This window comes from Giraffa tippelskirchi, chromosome 2 (assembly GCF_054371585.1).
Source record: "Giraffa tippelskirchi isolate mGirTip1 chromosome 2, T2T-mGirTip1v1.2.pri, whole genome shotgun sequence".
Taxonomy (NCBI): Eukaryota; Metazoa; Chordata; class Mammalia; order Artiodactyla; family Giraffidae; genus Giraffa; species Giraffa tippelskirchi.
The window spans coordinates 152,183,139-152,197,244 of record NC_137276.1 but is presented as its reverse complement, the minus strand read 5'-3'; the positions used below and the strand labels follow the sequence as shown (position 1 = coordinate 152,197,244).

Sequence of the window (14,106 nt, the reverse complement as noted above, 5' to 3'; positions counted from 1 at the left end):
CTTACTAGGTAATTTCGATGCAACATAATACAGAAGGGCTTGTCCTTAGAAGAGAAGGCCTCTCCTTCATGTGTATCAAAACAGTAGCCCTCCTTGGGAAATCAGCTTCTGTAGTAGAGAAAGCTTCATCATGACAGGTGATTTTCTATTAAAATAAATGGCAATGGCACTCCACTGGGAGCAGACCTGAGAACTAGCCCTGGCCTTGCCATTAACTAAGGTGCCTTGGGCAACCTACATCATCACCCTGGGCTTCAGTTTTCTTAACTGTAAAATCAGACCACTAGGAAGATGGCTCCTGAACTGCCTTTAAGCTCTAACATTCTATATTTGTATCTGATTTTTTTAAGAAAGATTAAATTTTTTTTCTGCTGGGCTAGAATCATTGAAAATTCACTTTGAGCTACTTCAAAATGACCCCCTAAACCCTGAGGAAAAAAAATTTTCGCTATTACAGCTGGAAAAAAAAGCAGGGTAGTCTGTACTCAGCTCATCATTTCCTAGTCCCATGCATGTGAAGTGATGATCTGCTTCATCCTGTCCCTCTAAATGGTCACAGGTGACCTTGCCCAAGAGCAGACACCTAAGTATCCACAGGCTGTCAGTCATGCCCTCTGTCAGAGCAACCAGGGCTGAGAAGCAAATGGTTCAGTCTTGCTAACAATGGGCAAGGACAGAGGAGACTTCACTGCTGGAGGTCTTGATAGTCGTGCAGTTCTACAGAGTGAGCGACAGGAGAGTCAGATGAAAGATAAATGACTCTGGAATCAAAACTGCATGACCTATATAGCTATCGTGAGTTTGAACAGGTGACTCAACCTTGCTTATTCTCAGTTTTCTCATCTGTGAAATGGAGATGACACCATGTATCCCACAGAGACCATGGTTAAATAAGACAGTAAGTATAAAGAGCCTGCAGAGTCTGGCATGCTGCAGGCAAATGCTAATTATTTTCCTTATTAATAAACATTAAAAACAAATGCAATTTTATATATACACTACAGATTTATAATTTATATAACAAAAAATTCCTTCTGCAGATCAAATACAGTGAAAGTAGTAAAAGACTAACCAACTGACCAAGACAGTGTGAATTCTAAACCCTGCAAATAAGCTACAGCTGTAGCTAAACCACCCAAGATAACTACTGTCAGTATTAATTACAACACCAAGTGATTCAAACTGACTCAATACCCCAAGCAGGTCACAGCTTTAAACCATGCTCCCATATACTCAGTGTAGTCTTACTTTTTGCAGTAATTAATGGAATCTTCTTTACTACTGCTGTTAAGAGTTGCTGGATGGTCTCTAAATGGTCTATCCTGAGAAGGACAAAGAAAAGAAAATTAGGGTAGAGAATACAGAGAGCAGTTTCTATCTCTGTGTGTATATATGTATGAATTTATGTATATATTAAATATTTCTCCTTTACAAGGGAATTAAACCCAACTATATCTGTATGTCCTTCCTTCTATATATCGCCTTCTTTATAAACAAAGAGCATTTAATGCTTAAAGTCAACACTAAAACAGATGAGACCCCAGGAATGAAAAATAATGTAAACTTGACATTTCATTTTATATTTTAAAATTAAATAGTCATGTAATCTTTCTGTAGTGTGACTGTCACTAGAGTAGAGACTCTATCATACGAATGCCTATCTTAGTGTTATTACAGTTCATGCTGCCACCTCCGTGAAAGTGGCTAAGTTTCTACCTTTCCCAGAAGTTTGAGACACTTCAAAATATGCTAGAAGTGGGTTCCAGGTTTGGAAATGAGAAAAATCTCACTATTTCTAGAAGCAACACTGAGTGTGTATGGGCCATAAAAAGGCAGTGGTTTAAGACTGGGCACATGTGTGGATACTGCAACACAAAATGTACACACACCTGAGCAATTACATAAGAAATTTCACACCCAAAGATGGAGCAAAGAAACTTCGTGTTGGCAAGCTCAAAGGGAGGGAGATCTGTAATTGCATCCGAGGCTGTTGAGGAAACAAATCAGGTGCCACTCGGAGGTCACATCGAGGTGTTAAATGAAGCCTCCTGAGCTGTGCAGCAAATGGTAATACTTGTTCACCACACAGGGACAGAAGCTTCTGCCCATCAAAGGGCTTAACGCATACAGACAACTCTACACAGTTGTCACAAGGATGGTCTTTTTTTAAAGTACCATAACATACCAAAAGCACAACCCCCTTAGAAAGGACTGAAATAATTACTTAATGACATAGTTTCCCAGCTCGGAACTCTCCTCTGTTTTCACTGCTGTCTGACTGTCCTGGAAGGGGGCGCTTGGTGCAGGAGTTTCGGGTTCGGTCTTCACTACAAGGAACAGAGACAATGAGAGAGCTATTAGGGCTCAGTGATGGAAGGACACCTGTGGACAGAAACAATGGGAACCCAGTGAGGATGCTGCCACAGCTGCAGAGACAGGGCCAGGGTGCTGGGACGGCGCCTGTCGTCACAGGGTCAGCAGACAAGGGAAGAACTGTTAGCCTGCGTCTCATGACAAAGGCAGGGCAATAAAATGGCTTTTAGAGATTTCTTAGAGGGCAAACCACACCACTATGGAAGACCACACACATAACACTCTTAGACTTGAACAACGCCACATTAAAAGACAATGCTGGCCTGTTCTAAGTTTAATATCCTTTTGTTTATCATCTCTCCAGCTAAGTTTATCAACTTTTAGCATTATCTTAGTGTTCTGAGACACACGGCAAAAAACAAAACATCAGATTTTTTGTACTTGGAAAAATCCGTGAGCCTCATCACATGAGGCTTTTAATATCACCAGCCTACTGATGGAAGATAACTGTGTCAGGAGCATGTGTCTTCCTTCTGTAGTCTCTGATCGAAACACTGTGTGTGCACACACTTCTTTTGCACCAGCTTCCCTGCCGTCAGTCTCTTCCCTTACCCTTACGACTCATCTTGTACATGAGCACCAGTTCACGCACCTAAAGGAGCGTGCTAGTGTCATTTTCTACTCAACATCCTTCAATAGTTTCATATAAACAAAGGTGTACAAGTGAGATACACTAGTGTATCTTCCCCCTTTTCACTGATGCATAACTTGCAAAAAATGCACAAATATGAAGGGTAGAGTTTGATAAATTTTACCTACATATACATCCATGCACCCAGCACCCCAATCAAAACACAAGAGTATTTCCAGTCCTCAACCAGGGTCCCTTATACTTCTAGCATTCCTCTCTGCCAAAGATAACCACCTTTGTCCACTTTAAATTTTATATAACTGGAATCACATCGTGCATACCCTTTTGTGTCAGCATCTTTTTGGCTATTAAAAAAAAGCAGAGCTTGTATATGTCTCTGGGTGCACATACGCATGCATTTCCTAGAAGTGTACCTCCTGGAACACATGATAGATAACATGTTTAACTTTATCAGAAACTGCCAAACTCATTTCCAAAGTTGTTATGTCAATTTGTAGCCCCTCAAACAGGTTATGTGAGTTCCAGCTGCTTCACATCCTTGTCAACACTTAGCAATGCAGTTCTTTTAATTTTGGTGATAGAATAGTATCACTATGGTTTTAACTTGCATTCCCTTGATGACTGATGAGGAAGAACAACTTTTCATCTCATTGTATTTCGATATCCTCTTCTGTAAAGTATCTGTTTATACTTCTTGCTCTTTTTTAAAAAAAAATCAGCATCTTTTTCATACTGACTTTTAGGTCTTGTATATTCTGGAGAGAACTCCTTTGTCAGATATATCAATTGCAATTATCTTTCAGGATAAGACTTTCACTCTTAATTTTGTCCGTCCAATACAGTGAGGTTCCTAGTAGTAATAAAGTCTAATTTATCAATCTGTTCTTTCATGGTTACTTTTCTTGTGTTTTCTTTGCCCAAAGTCATTAAGATAGTCTCATATTCTCTTCCAGAAGCTTTACTGTTTCATCCTTCACATTTAGGTCTAGGACCCAACGCAAATTAAATTTTATGATGTAAGGTAGGGGCCAAGTTTTGTTCTTTCCCCCAAATGGATATATCTAACTAACCCAGCACAACTCATTGAAAAGAACATCTTTTCCTTGCTGGGTCTGTCATAAATCAGGTTACCATGTATGTGTGAGTCTATTTCTGAGCTGTCTTTTCTGTTCAATTATTCTGTCTATTCTCTTTAAAAATTTTTTAATTTCAAAACAATTCTTAAAGGTTATTTTCCATTTACAGTTATTACAAAATATTGGTTATATTCCCTGTGTTGTACAGTACATCTGTGAGCCTGTCTTACACCCAATGGTTTGCACCTTCCACTGCCGCACCCCTACATTCTGTCTATTCTAGAACCAATACTTCACTATCTCAATTATGTAGCCTTACAGTATATATACATCTGGTGACCCAAGTCCCCCGGCTTTTTGTTCTTCAAGATCATCTCAGCTACTCTAGGCCTGTGCATTCCCATATACATTTTAGACTATCTTGTCAATTTCTACACAAACACAAAAACAACACTGTAGAGATTCTGACTGGGACTGTACTGAACCCATGTCATTTTGGGAGAGAGAATAAAGTCAGGTATTTCAGTAAATTTATATAATTAATTAATTATAATTGTATATCCTTCAATTTTTTAGGTCTTTAAGTTTCTCTCATAAATATTTAGTGGATTGTTGGCAGTTAATTTCTATATAGAACTCAAAGTGGCTTTTATATGTATACCAACTTACATTGAGTGACCTTGCTAATTCCATTGTCAGCAAGACATCTTCCCCCAACCCCTAGTGATTCTGAGACTTCAAGAAACAGAAGGAAGTCCTCAGAAAAAGTTCAGACACTCTAGTTCTGTAGATGCAAGTATATGCTATTTATTTATCTGGCCACATGGCACTGCTTGTGGTATCTTAGTTCCTCAACTGGGGACTGAACCTGCCATGGAGTGAAAGCACCAATTCCTAACTACACCAGGGAATTCCTGTAAATACAATCTGGCACTCAATTACAAAATCATATAATCAGCATTTTCAGGTTGGTATAGCTATTTACTGGAAAAATGAGAACATAGGCTTTCTAAGACTTACATATAATAGCCCCAAACTGGAAACAAACCTAATGTCTACCAACAGGAGAAAGGATAAACAAATTATGGTCTATCCATCCACCCCTACAGTGTGGAATACTACTTAGCAACAACATGGCTGAATCTCAAAAAACACTGAGTGGGTGAATTAAATCAGACACAAAAGAATGCATGTGCTTCCATTCACATAAAGTTAAAAAACAGACACGACTCATCTATTGTAATAGAAATTGAAACAGTGGCTGCCTACAGGGGATGGGAATTGACTTCAAGGGGGGACAAAGTGATGGAAATTTCTATAGTTCGAATGGGATGCTGGGTTCATGCATTCGTCAAAACTCATCAAATGGCATGCTTAATTAAAATCAAAACAGAAATGCTCTGGTCCCAGTCCAAAATTAATTGAATCAGAATCTGTATGAGGACTATGATACATACCTGCTACTGAGAAGAGATGCTGGTCTAGGTTAGCATCTTTCATCATGACTGACATACTTCTCCTATAAGAACTAATCAGTAAATACTTTAGGCTTTGTGGTCATGTGAACTCAGCTGGAATGACCAAACTCTGAGGCTGCAGTGCACACACGGACAATATGTAAATGAATCGGCATGGCCATGTGCCAATAAAACCTTATTTAAAAATGAGCAGCAGACTGCAGTCAGCCAACCCTTGCTTCAGATGGTCATGCTGTAAGTTTCAAATCCATCTCTTCCCAAGACTTTTGTGAGAGATCCTGGAATGACTGGAAAGAAGTATTTCAAAATCTGACTGCACTGCTTTCTAGTTTTCTAGACTTGGGAAGTACAGACTTAGTATTTCCAAACTTCAGTTTCCTCACTGGCAAAATGGGCATTGAATAGCTATTTTCAGGTACTTTGATCATTAGTGAGATATATATATATATATCACCAAGCAGCTAGCATGGTGCTGGGTATATTTTAGGCTCTTACACAAGGTAGCTATCATTACTGTAGATGTCACAGATGTCAAAATGTTTTGTTCTAACACACTGTACTCTCTCCATCCAGTCAATAGTCATAAGTGTCCCCACTGCCAGCTGCCAACATCTGACCCTACCTACAGCTCCTTTACATAACTGTACACCCCAGGTGAGTCCCCTTGATTGGTCTACTCCCCAGGTAAGCCCTCTGAGTCTTTGTCTCTACTGTTCCCTTAATCTGGCATGCCTCTCCACAGTCAAAAATGCTTCACTCTTCAAGTTCTGGTTAAAATCCGTGTCCTGTACAAAGTGTTACCTACCTCCACAACCCCTCACATTCCCTGGACCACACATCCTAGACTGAAATATTTCGGCATTCATTTTTCAGATCATCTACCTTGCATTTATCAATCACTGCTTGGTGTCTACTGCAACTCTCTTCAACCTGATTATAAATTCTTGGAGGGCAGAAATGATGCTTTACATATCTCTGTACTTCCCTCAATGAAGTCTATAAACACCCTATGTATTTTTGAAGTGACTGATTCATGGATGCTGAAATTCAAGGGAGTCTTATGATAGTAATGTCTTGCATAAAACTTCTGGGCAAACATAGTGTGGGAAATGACATACCTTTTGTAACAGCTGCTGGAGCAGGGCTGGGGACAACTGGAGTTGGGGCAGCTACAGGCAGAATGGCAGGTGATTTGCTGGTAGAAAATGATTGAACCACTAACAGGCAAAAGAGGAGGGGAGGATGTAAGAAATACAGAAATTATTTTAATGAAAATAATCTGTCTCCCAGATGACAGCTCTACTATAGATGACTAGCACAAAAACAATTTCAGTATAACAGAAATGGTAAGGTCCTTGCTTTACACAGATTTATAAGGTGGGCTATTTACTATTAGTACCAGGGTAACTGAGCTGTTATTGTCAACTGTGGAAATGAAGGCTTGGTCACTAAACTCAGCAAGTAAAAACCCAATTGACCTGTACTCTCATAAATGTTTAAGATATACCCCCCTGCTCAACTTTAGAAATGAGCAGTTATTTAGAAGTCAATGCATCACTGGGGTTTTATGTTCAGTCCCAGAGCTGCTGCCAGGGAGTATGGTGACAGCTCAAGGGCAGGCTGTACAAGGCAGGAGTGGCCACTAAAGGATGGACCACAGACCTTCCCACCAGACAGACCCTCCAGGCAGACAGACTCAGAGACAACACCACCCTACAGGTGAAGGACTCACCTTTATTCACAGGCATCAGTATTGTCTGCACACCTCCAGATGTGTTTACACTGAGTGGTTTGAGCTGGCTGGGGATCGTCAGGACAGCCTGCTGGGGATTGGATTGACTGGAGTGAATCTTTAACAATCCTAAAATAAGTTGGAAGATAAGGCCAAGCTGAAGATCAGATGCTTCCTTCAAGTTCCTGCCCTCTTTAGCATTCACATTTTCTCACAGCAGGACATTCTTAGGACATTTACTCTTTCGATAAAGAAAGAGCCAGAAGCCTGAGGCAATGGATGAAGCAGGTTTCTCAATGAAACGATGCAACAATAATGATTTATTTTTTACCCTGCTACCAGAATACAGAAATTTTTGAAAAAGTGGAAATAATAGAAAAAAGCCACAGAATCCTACTGCAAAGACAACAAGTATCATCATTTTGAGATAGTTTTTCTCCATGTTAGTTTTCTATGACTATTTATTTTTTTTACATACAGCTGTGATACATACAAACTGGATGTAAAATTTTGTATTTTGATTTGGATAATTATCATTTTCCTACTTGAAAACCTTCTCTGGCTCTGGTCTGCCTAGAGTATGTTTCCAAACTTAATCAAAGCACTTGGAGTCCATTTTAATCTGGTCCTAATTTATTTACATCTCCTTTACAACATCTCTACCTATCTAATACTTCAATCTATGTACTCACCAGAACTTACAGTTTCCTATCTCTGTGCAGCCTTTATTTTTCAAACCAGATAGTCTCCACTTATTTTACAAAGCTTCACCCTCTCCTACTTTGCTTTAAAGCAATCCATACTCCCATTTCCATCATGAAACTATTCTAGGCATTCAGAGGGCCAGTAAAAGAGTGACAAAAAGAGTACAGAAGAAACAACACAAATGCATGTTATAATCACTTAAGAACAGCAACAGAGGCTAAAGGTACTTTAAGGCACTGGAATGCAGTTGGATTGAGTTAAGAAAAGGAATAATCTCAAATACTTTCAAGAACAAAGCCTTAAATAAACAAAATCATTCTCTGGAATCAGTGTTAGATTGTCAAGCAGTAGTTAGTTACTGAGATGTGCCCCCTCGCCAAGAGTACAATTACCTGGTTTCTTCATATTTTAAAAATTCTTATTTCTATTTTAATATTACATGCTTATCAGTTGAAAAGTTAAAAAAGGCTAAAAGGCATGTAACTAAAAATAGCCATCCTTTGCTCCACCTTCCTGTCTTCATCTTGTTCACAGATAGCATCCACTTTTAACTCTTTTGGTCTTTTAGAAGAATGTGTATATTACAGGCCTTGATTCAATTTGATGTAACATTTTAAAGTTACACACTGACTTACTATTAGGGTAGATAAGCTTTAGACCCTATCTTCCCTCTCCTCCAATAATGGCCTCTATTGATCCAAAGAATACCATGATACTATGATTCCATTTCATTTTCTGAAGTTAAAAATTTTCTTCCTTTTCATCTGCTTATTTAGTTCTTTTTCAACAACATACTAAAGTCTTCCCATGTCCTTCAAAAACACTGCAAACCTCCTCTTAATACAGAGTTCTCCACGTGGTCAATCCTCTTAAATAATTTACACTTCCATTTTGAAAGTCAGAGCTATCCTTCCCAGGGTGCTCTGATCTGCTCCATCTGGACTGCTGGTTTCTAGGCCTGCGGCAACCATCTCAGCTGGGGAGCATACTTCACAGCTACCCTGGGGATTCCCTTTGCCTTCCTTCTATTTTTGTCCTTTTTCCTGGTCTACATCTTTTAACTCTGATGAAACATATATTTTAATTATGCTCTGAGACAGAGTCATAGAAAACACATTAGAAAGGCTGCCTGTCAGAAAATATCTACCCTCATACTTAGTAAAGACTGGGGCAACTGCAGAACTCTAGACTACAAGAATTCCCCTCTAGAATTTTGAAAAGCAATATTCCAGCTTCCAGTACTGCTACTGACAAACCCAATGATAATGTAATTACTAAACTTTTCTGTTTACTGCCAGAACTCCTTTTAGTCTGATGTTGCCAGAGGTCCCTAATACATCAAAGTTTCTTTCTTAGTTTAGTGTCCACTTCTTGGTCTGTCCCCTGCTTCCACCTTGTGCCCCACAGATTAATCTAAATCCTGTAGCCAATGACTTATTAAAAGATACAGGCAGCTCATGTTACTCCTTAGCGGAAGACCCCTACAATGGTTTCTCTTGAAGTAAAAATCAATGTTTTTACAATGATCCACAAAGGCTCTATGTGATTTGGGCCAGTACTCTTTCCTCTGCTTACTCTGCTCCAGTCACAATGGGAATCTTGTTCAAAATAGTTTGTAATGAACACAAAAAAGTTAATTGAAAATTATAAACATTATATGTCAATTAAAAAAAACAAGAATCCACACACACAAAATTAATGGATAGTAGAAAATAATAAGTGTCTTACGAAAATACTACATAGAGCTTCATCAGCAGTATCTCTGGAAACCAGAACTTAAAGCAAGGAGACTTAATTTATTGCATGTTAAAATCAGAAAAAAAGAGGGCGTTCATTTCTTACAATAGTAATTCCTTCCACTTCTATAATTTCTACTCCAGTGCTAATACACTACCTTTAAACATTCAGTTAGCAGAGAACAAGCACTCCTCATAAAAAAAATTTGGTCAATCTTAACTGAGGGGTAGAAACCATGGGAAAATAAATGACCCTTAATGTTTTGGTACTTAACCATCTAAAAAGCAAATGAAACATAGGGTTCTGATTTGGAGTCATGAACAGAACTTAGATGCAAAGTACATCGTGTGAAATGTTGGGCTGGATGAAGTTCAAGCTGGAATCAAGATTGCTGGGAGAACTATCAATAACCTCAGATATGCAGATGACACCACCCTAATGGCAGAAAGCGAAGAGGAACTAAAGAGCCTCTTGATGAAGTTCAAAGAGGAAAGTGAAAAAGCTGGCTTAAAACTCAACATTCAAAAAACTAAGATCACAGCATCTGGTCTCATCACTTCACTGTAAATAGATGGGGAAAAAATGGAAATAGTGACAGACTTTATTTTTTTGGGCTCCAAAATCACTGTGGATGGTGACTGCAATAACGAAATTTAAAGACTTGCTCCTTGGAAGAAAAGCTATGACAAACCTAGACAGCGTATTAAAAAATAGATATCACTTTGCCAAAAAAGGTTCATATTGTCAAAGCTATGGTTTTTCCAGTAATCATGTATGGATGTGAGAGTTGGACCATAAACAAGGCTGAATGCCGAAGAATTAATGCTTATGAACTGTGGTGCTGGAGAAAACTCTTGAGAGGTCCTTGGACTGCAAGGAGATCAAATCAGTCAATCCTAAAGGAAATCAACCCTGAATATTCATTGGAAGAAATGATGCTGAAGCTCCAACACTTTGGCCACCTGATGTGAAGGGCTGCTGATTCAATGGAAAAGACCCTGGTGCTGGGAAAGATTGAAGGCAGGAGAAGACAACAGAGGATGAGATGGTTGGATAACATCACCAATTCAATGGACATGAGTTTGAGCAAAATCCAGGAGACAGTCAAGGACAGGGAAACCTGACATGCTGTAGTCCATGGGGTCACAAAGAACTGGACACAACTGAGCAACTGAACAACAATGGAATCTAGTGATAATAATAATAACAACATGGTCTGTTCTCCCTTGGGCTGGCCCGCTGTTATAACAGCATCTCCCACTCTAATAAACTTTTCTGTCTCATGTCTGGAAATTCTTTTCCAACCCACGCTCGAACCACTACATTTTTGGTGGCCCATATGGGGAACTTGGGGTCTCTTCCCCCACCTCCTCGCTTCTCCTTTCTCATAGGGACCCTCTGCCAACAGGCAAGTGCTGTGGAAGCAACTGAGGAACTCTGGCCAGGGTTACCCTCTGGTGTGTTCCAAAGGCCCCGCTGCTCACTGTGCTCCAGTAGCTGCTGCCCAAACAGGTGAGGGTCTCTCTTTTGTCTTCTTTCCAACTGAGGACTAGGCCAACCAATATTATGTGGGCACGGGTCAGGCACTTAAAATCCATTAGGGCACCTGCCACATGAAGACTCCCATGTGAGGATAAGGGGGACATGGAATTAATCAGGCCACAAGGGCATCCACCCCCAGCAAGACAACTTCTGTGCACCGTGTCAGGTACAAAGTGGTTGAAGCAAAACAGAGACCATTGTCCCCTGGCCACCGCCTCCCTGATAGGATTTAAGGCGGATTCCTCAGCCTTGAAAAAAAAAAGAAAAAGAACAACAAAAATATCCTCATAAAAAAAATTTGGTCAATTTTAATTGGGAGGTAGAAACCATGGGAAAAATAAACAAGAATTTCCACAATCTTTTTTTTTTGTTAGTTTTGAAAATACCCAAGAGTTGTTAAGATGATTTATTTAGACTGAAGAGCTCACAAGCCTGTGCTTTTATTTTAGCAAACTATATGCAGTAACAGGGAAGAATATCTACAATCTTTATCCAAAGGGACTGGGGCATGTGTTGTTGTTGTTTAGTCGCTAATTTGTGTCTGACACTTTAAGACCCCATGAACTGCAGCACTCCAAGCTTCCCTGTCCTTCACTATATCCCAAGGTTTGCTCAAACTCAAGTCCACTGAGTCAGCGACGCCATCCAACCATCTCATGTCTACCCCTTCTCCTCCTGCCCTCAATCTTTCCCAGCATTAGGGTCTTTTCCAATGAGTTGACTGTATGTATGTGTATATATTTATGTATGTTTCTCTGTATGTACATATGTGTCTGTGTATGATATATGTTATTGTTAAGTCATTAAGTAATATCTGACTCTCTGCAACCCCATGGACTGTAGCATGCCAAGCCCCTCTGTACTCCACTATCTCCCCGAGTTTGCTCAAATTCATGTCCATTGAGTTGGTGATGCTATCCATCTTGTCCTCTGTTGCCCCCTTCTGCTTTCTGCCCTCAACTTTCCCAGCATCAGGGTCTTTTCCAGTGAGTCAGCAGTCCTTCGCATCACGTGGCCATATTAAGTAGTATAAATAGCCTGTCAAAGGAGGTCAGATTTTTCTCTAAAATAGCTATGGAGAAGAATGACACTAAGCAAACCTTTGGTTTTCACAGCTTTTTGAATTTCAGAATTGTAGATAAGGGAACATGGACTAATAACGATGATACTAAAAATGACAATAGCGGCAATTATTTATATAATGATTACTACATGTCAGACAGTACCCTAGGCATTTAACTTCATGAGGTAAGCATTAGGCAATCCAGCTTCAGGATTTGTGCTCTAGCTTACCCAAAGAAGTAAAAGGCACACTTTCCTGGGGCCATTCAGTATGGGCATGGAAACAGGATACATTTTACCAAACCTCAAGCATGTCATTCTGACACTACTTAATATAACTACTGTTAAAAATCATGTCTTGGAGTCAAAATTTACATCTTTACATTTTAAAACTTTACATTTTATGTACTTTATGAAAGCAAAAAGAGAGGTATGATGTTTTGCCATGAGCTCCATTCAAAACGGATGAGAAATACCCAGAAGAGTTCCAGATGGCTGAAGTTTTACTATATCACTTAAAAATTGTTCTTCAATCCATAAAAACATTTCAGACTTGAAATATTCTAGACCAAAGAAGGGAAAGGGAAATAAAATGATGATACAACTGACCTGATACTGTGGCCTTTCCAGAGATGGGGTTTGGTGTGGACACCAGGGACGTGGCGCTGATGACAGAGGGGGCAGGAGCCTTGCAGGATCCCATAGCGGCCTGGCTCACACACACTTGCTGCTGTCCGGAAGTTTTCATGACAGAACCCACAGTAGATGATGAACCAGGAGTTGTTCCTTCCGACTGCTAAACCATAGAACCAGAAATAATAAAAATTAAGAAGAAAGTAGTGTAACTTACTTAGAACAGTGACTGCTATGTAGCACACCCAAAATATTAGTTAGTAGCTGTTATTAACTACCTATTCAAAGTCATGGAGAAGGCGATGGCACCCCACTCCAGTACTCTTGCCTGGAAAATCCCATGGATGGAGGAGCCTGGTAGGCTGTAGTCCATGGAGTCACAAAGAGTCGGACACGGCTGAGCAACTTCACTTTCATGCATTGGAGAAGGAAATGGCAACTCACTCCAGTGTTCTTGCCTGGAGAATCCTAGGGACGGGGGAGCCTGGTGGGCTGCCATCTATGGGGTCGCACAGAGTCGGACACGACTGAAGCAACTTAGCAGCAGCAGCAGCAATGTCATGCCATGTAAAAAAATTGCTTCTTTAGTTTGGTGGTTCCTACACTTTCAGACTTCATGGACCAGGACATTTTAAAAATTTTAAAATGAGGACGAATTATAGGATTACCATATTAAGAAATTCACCACCTACTATATCACTTCATAAAACAAGGTCTGTCTAGTCAAGGCTATGGTTTTCCCAGTAGTCATTATGGATGTGAGAGTTGAACTATAAAGAAAGCTGAGCACTGAAGAATTGATGCTTTTGAACTGTGGTGTTGGAGACGACTCTTGAGAGTCCTTTGGACTGCAAAAAGATCCAACTAGTCCATCCTAAAGGAAATCAGTCCTGAATATTCATTAGAAGGACTGATGTTGAAACTGAAACTCCAATACTTTGGCCACCTGATGCAAAGAGCTGACTCACTGGAAAAGACCCTGATACTGGAAAAGATTGAAGGTGGGAAGAGAAGGGGGCAACAGAGGATGAGATAGTTGGATGGCATCACCAACTCAATGGACCTGAGTTTGAGTAAACTCTGGGAGTTGGCGATGGGCAGGGAGGCCTGGCGTGCTGCAGTCCATGGGGTCGCAAAGAGTTGGACACGACTGAGTGACTGAACTGACTGACTGAT

General features: G+C 40.0%; 1 protein-coding gene across 27 annotated transcripts in view; it reads right to left on the bottom strand.

Annotated features, from left to right (window-relative positions):
* Positions 1-14,106, bottom strand: part of YEATS2 (YEATS domain containing 2) — a 105,418-nt gene that overhangs the window by 7,719 nt on the left and 83,593 nt on the right. For 22 of the 27 annotated variants that reach the window (XR_014077186.1, XR_014077190.1, XR_014077187.1 and 19 more), the window contains 5 exons: positions 12,907-13,093; positions 7,252-7,380; positions 6,638-6,736; positions 2,225-2,327; positions 1,249-1,322 (listed from right to left, as the gene is read on the bottom strand). Coding sequence is in view for 22 of the 27 variants with exons in the window: in XM_081571202.1 (XP_081427328.1) it covers positions 1,249-1,322; positions 2,225-2,327; positions 6,638-6,736; positions 7,252-7,380; positions 12,907-13,093 (592 nt within the window). In the remaining 5 variants the exon portion in view is untranslated. The remainder of the gene's footprint in view (positions 1-1,248; positions 1,323-2,224; positions 2,328-6,637; positions 6,737-7,251; positions 7,381-12,906; positions 13,094-14,106) is intronic. The other 5 variants (XR_014077188.1, XM_081571193.1, XM_081571194.1 and 2 more) reach the window with 1 other exon arrangement.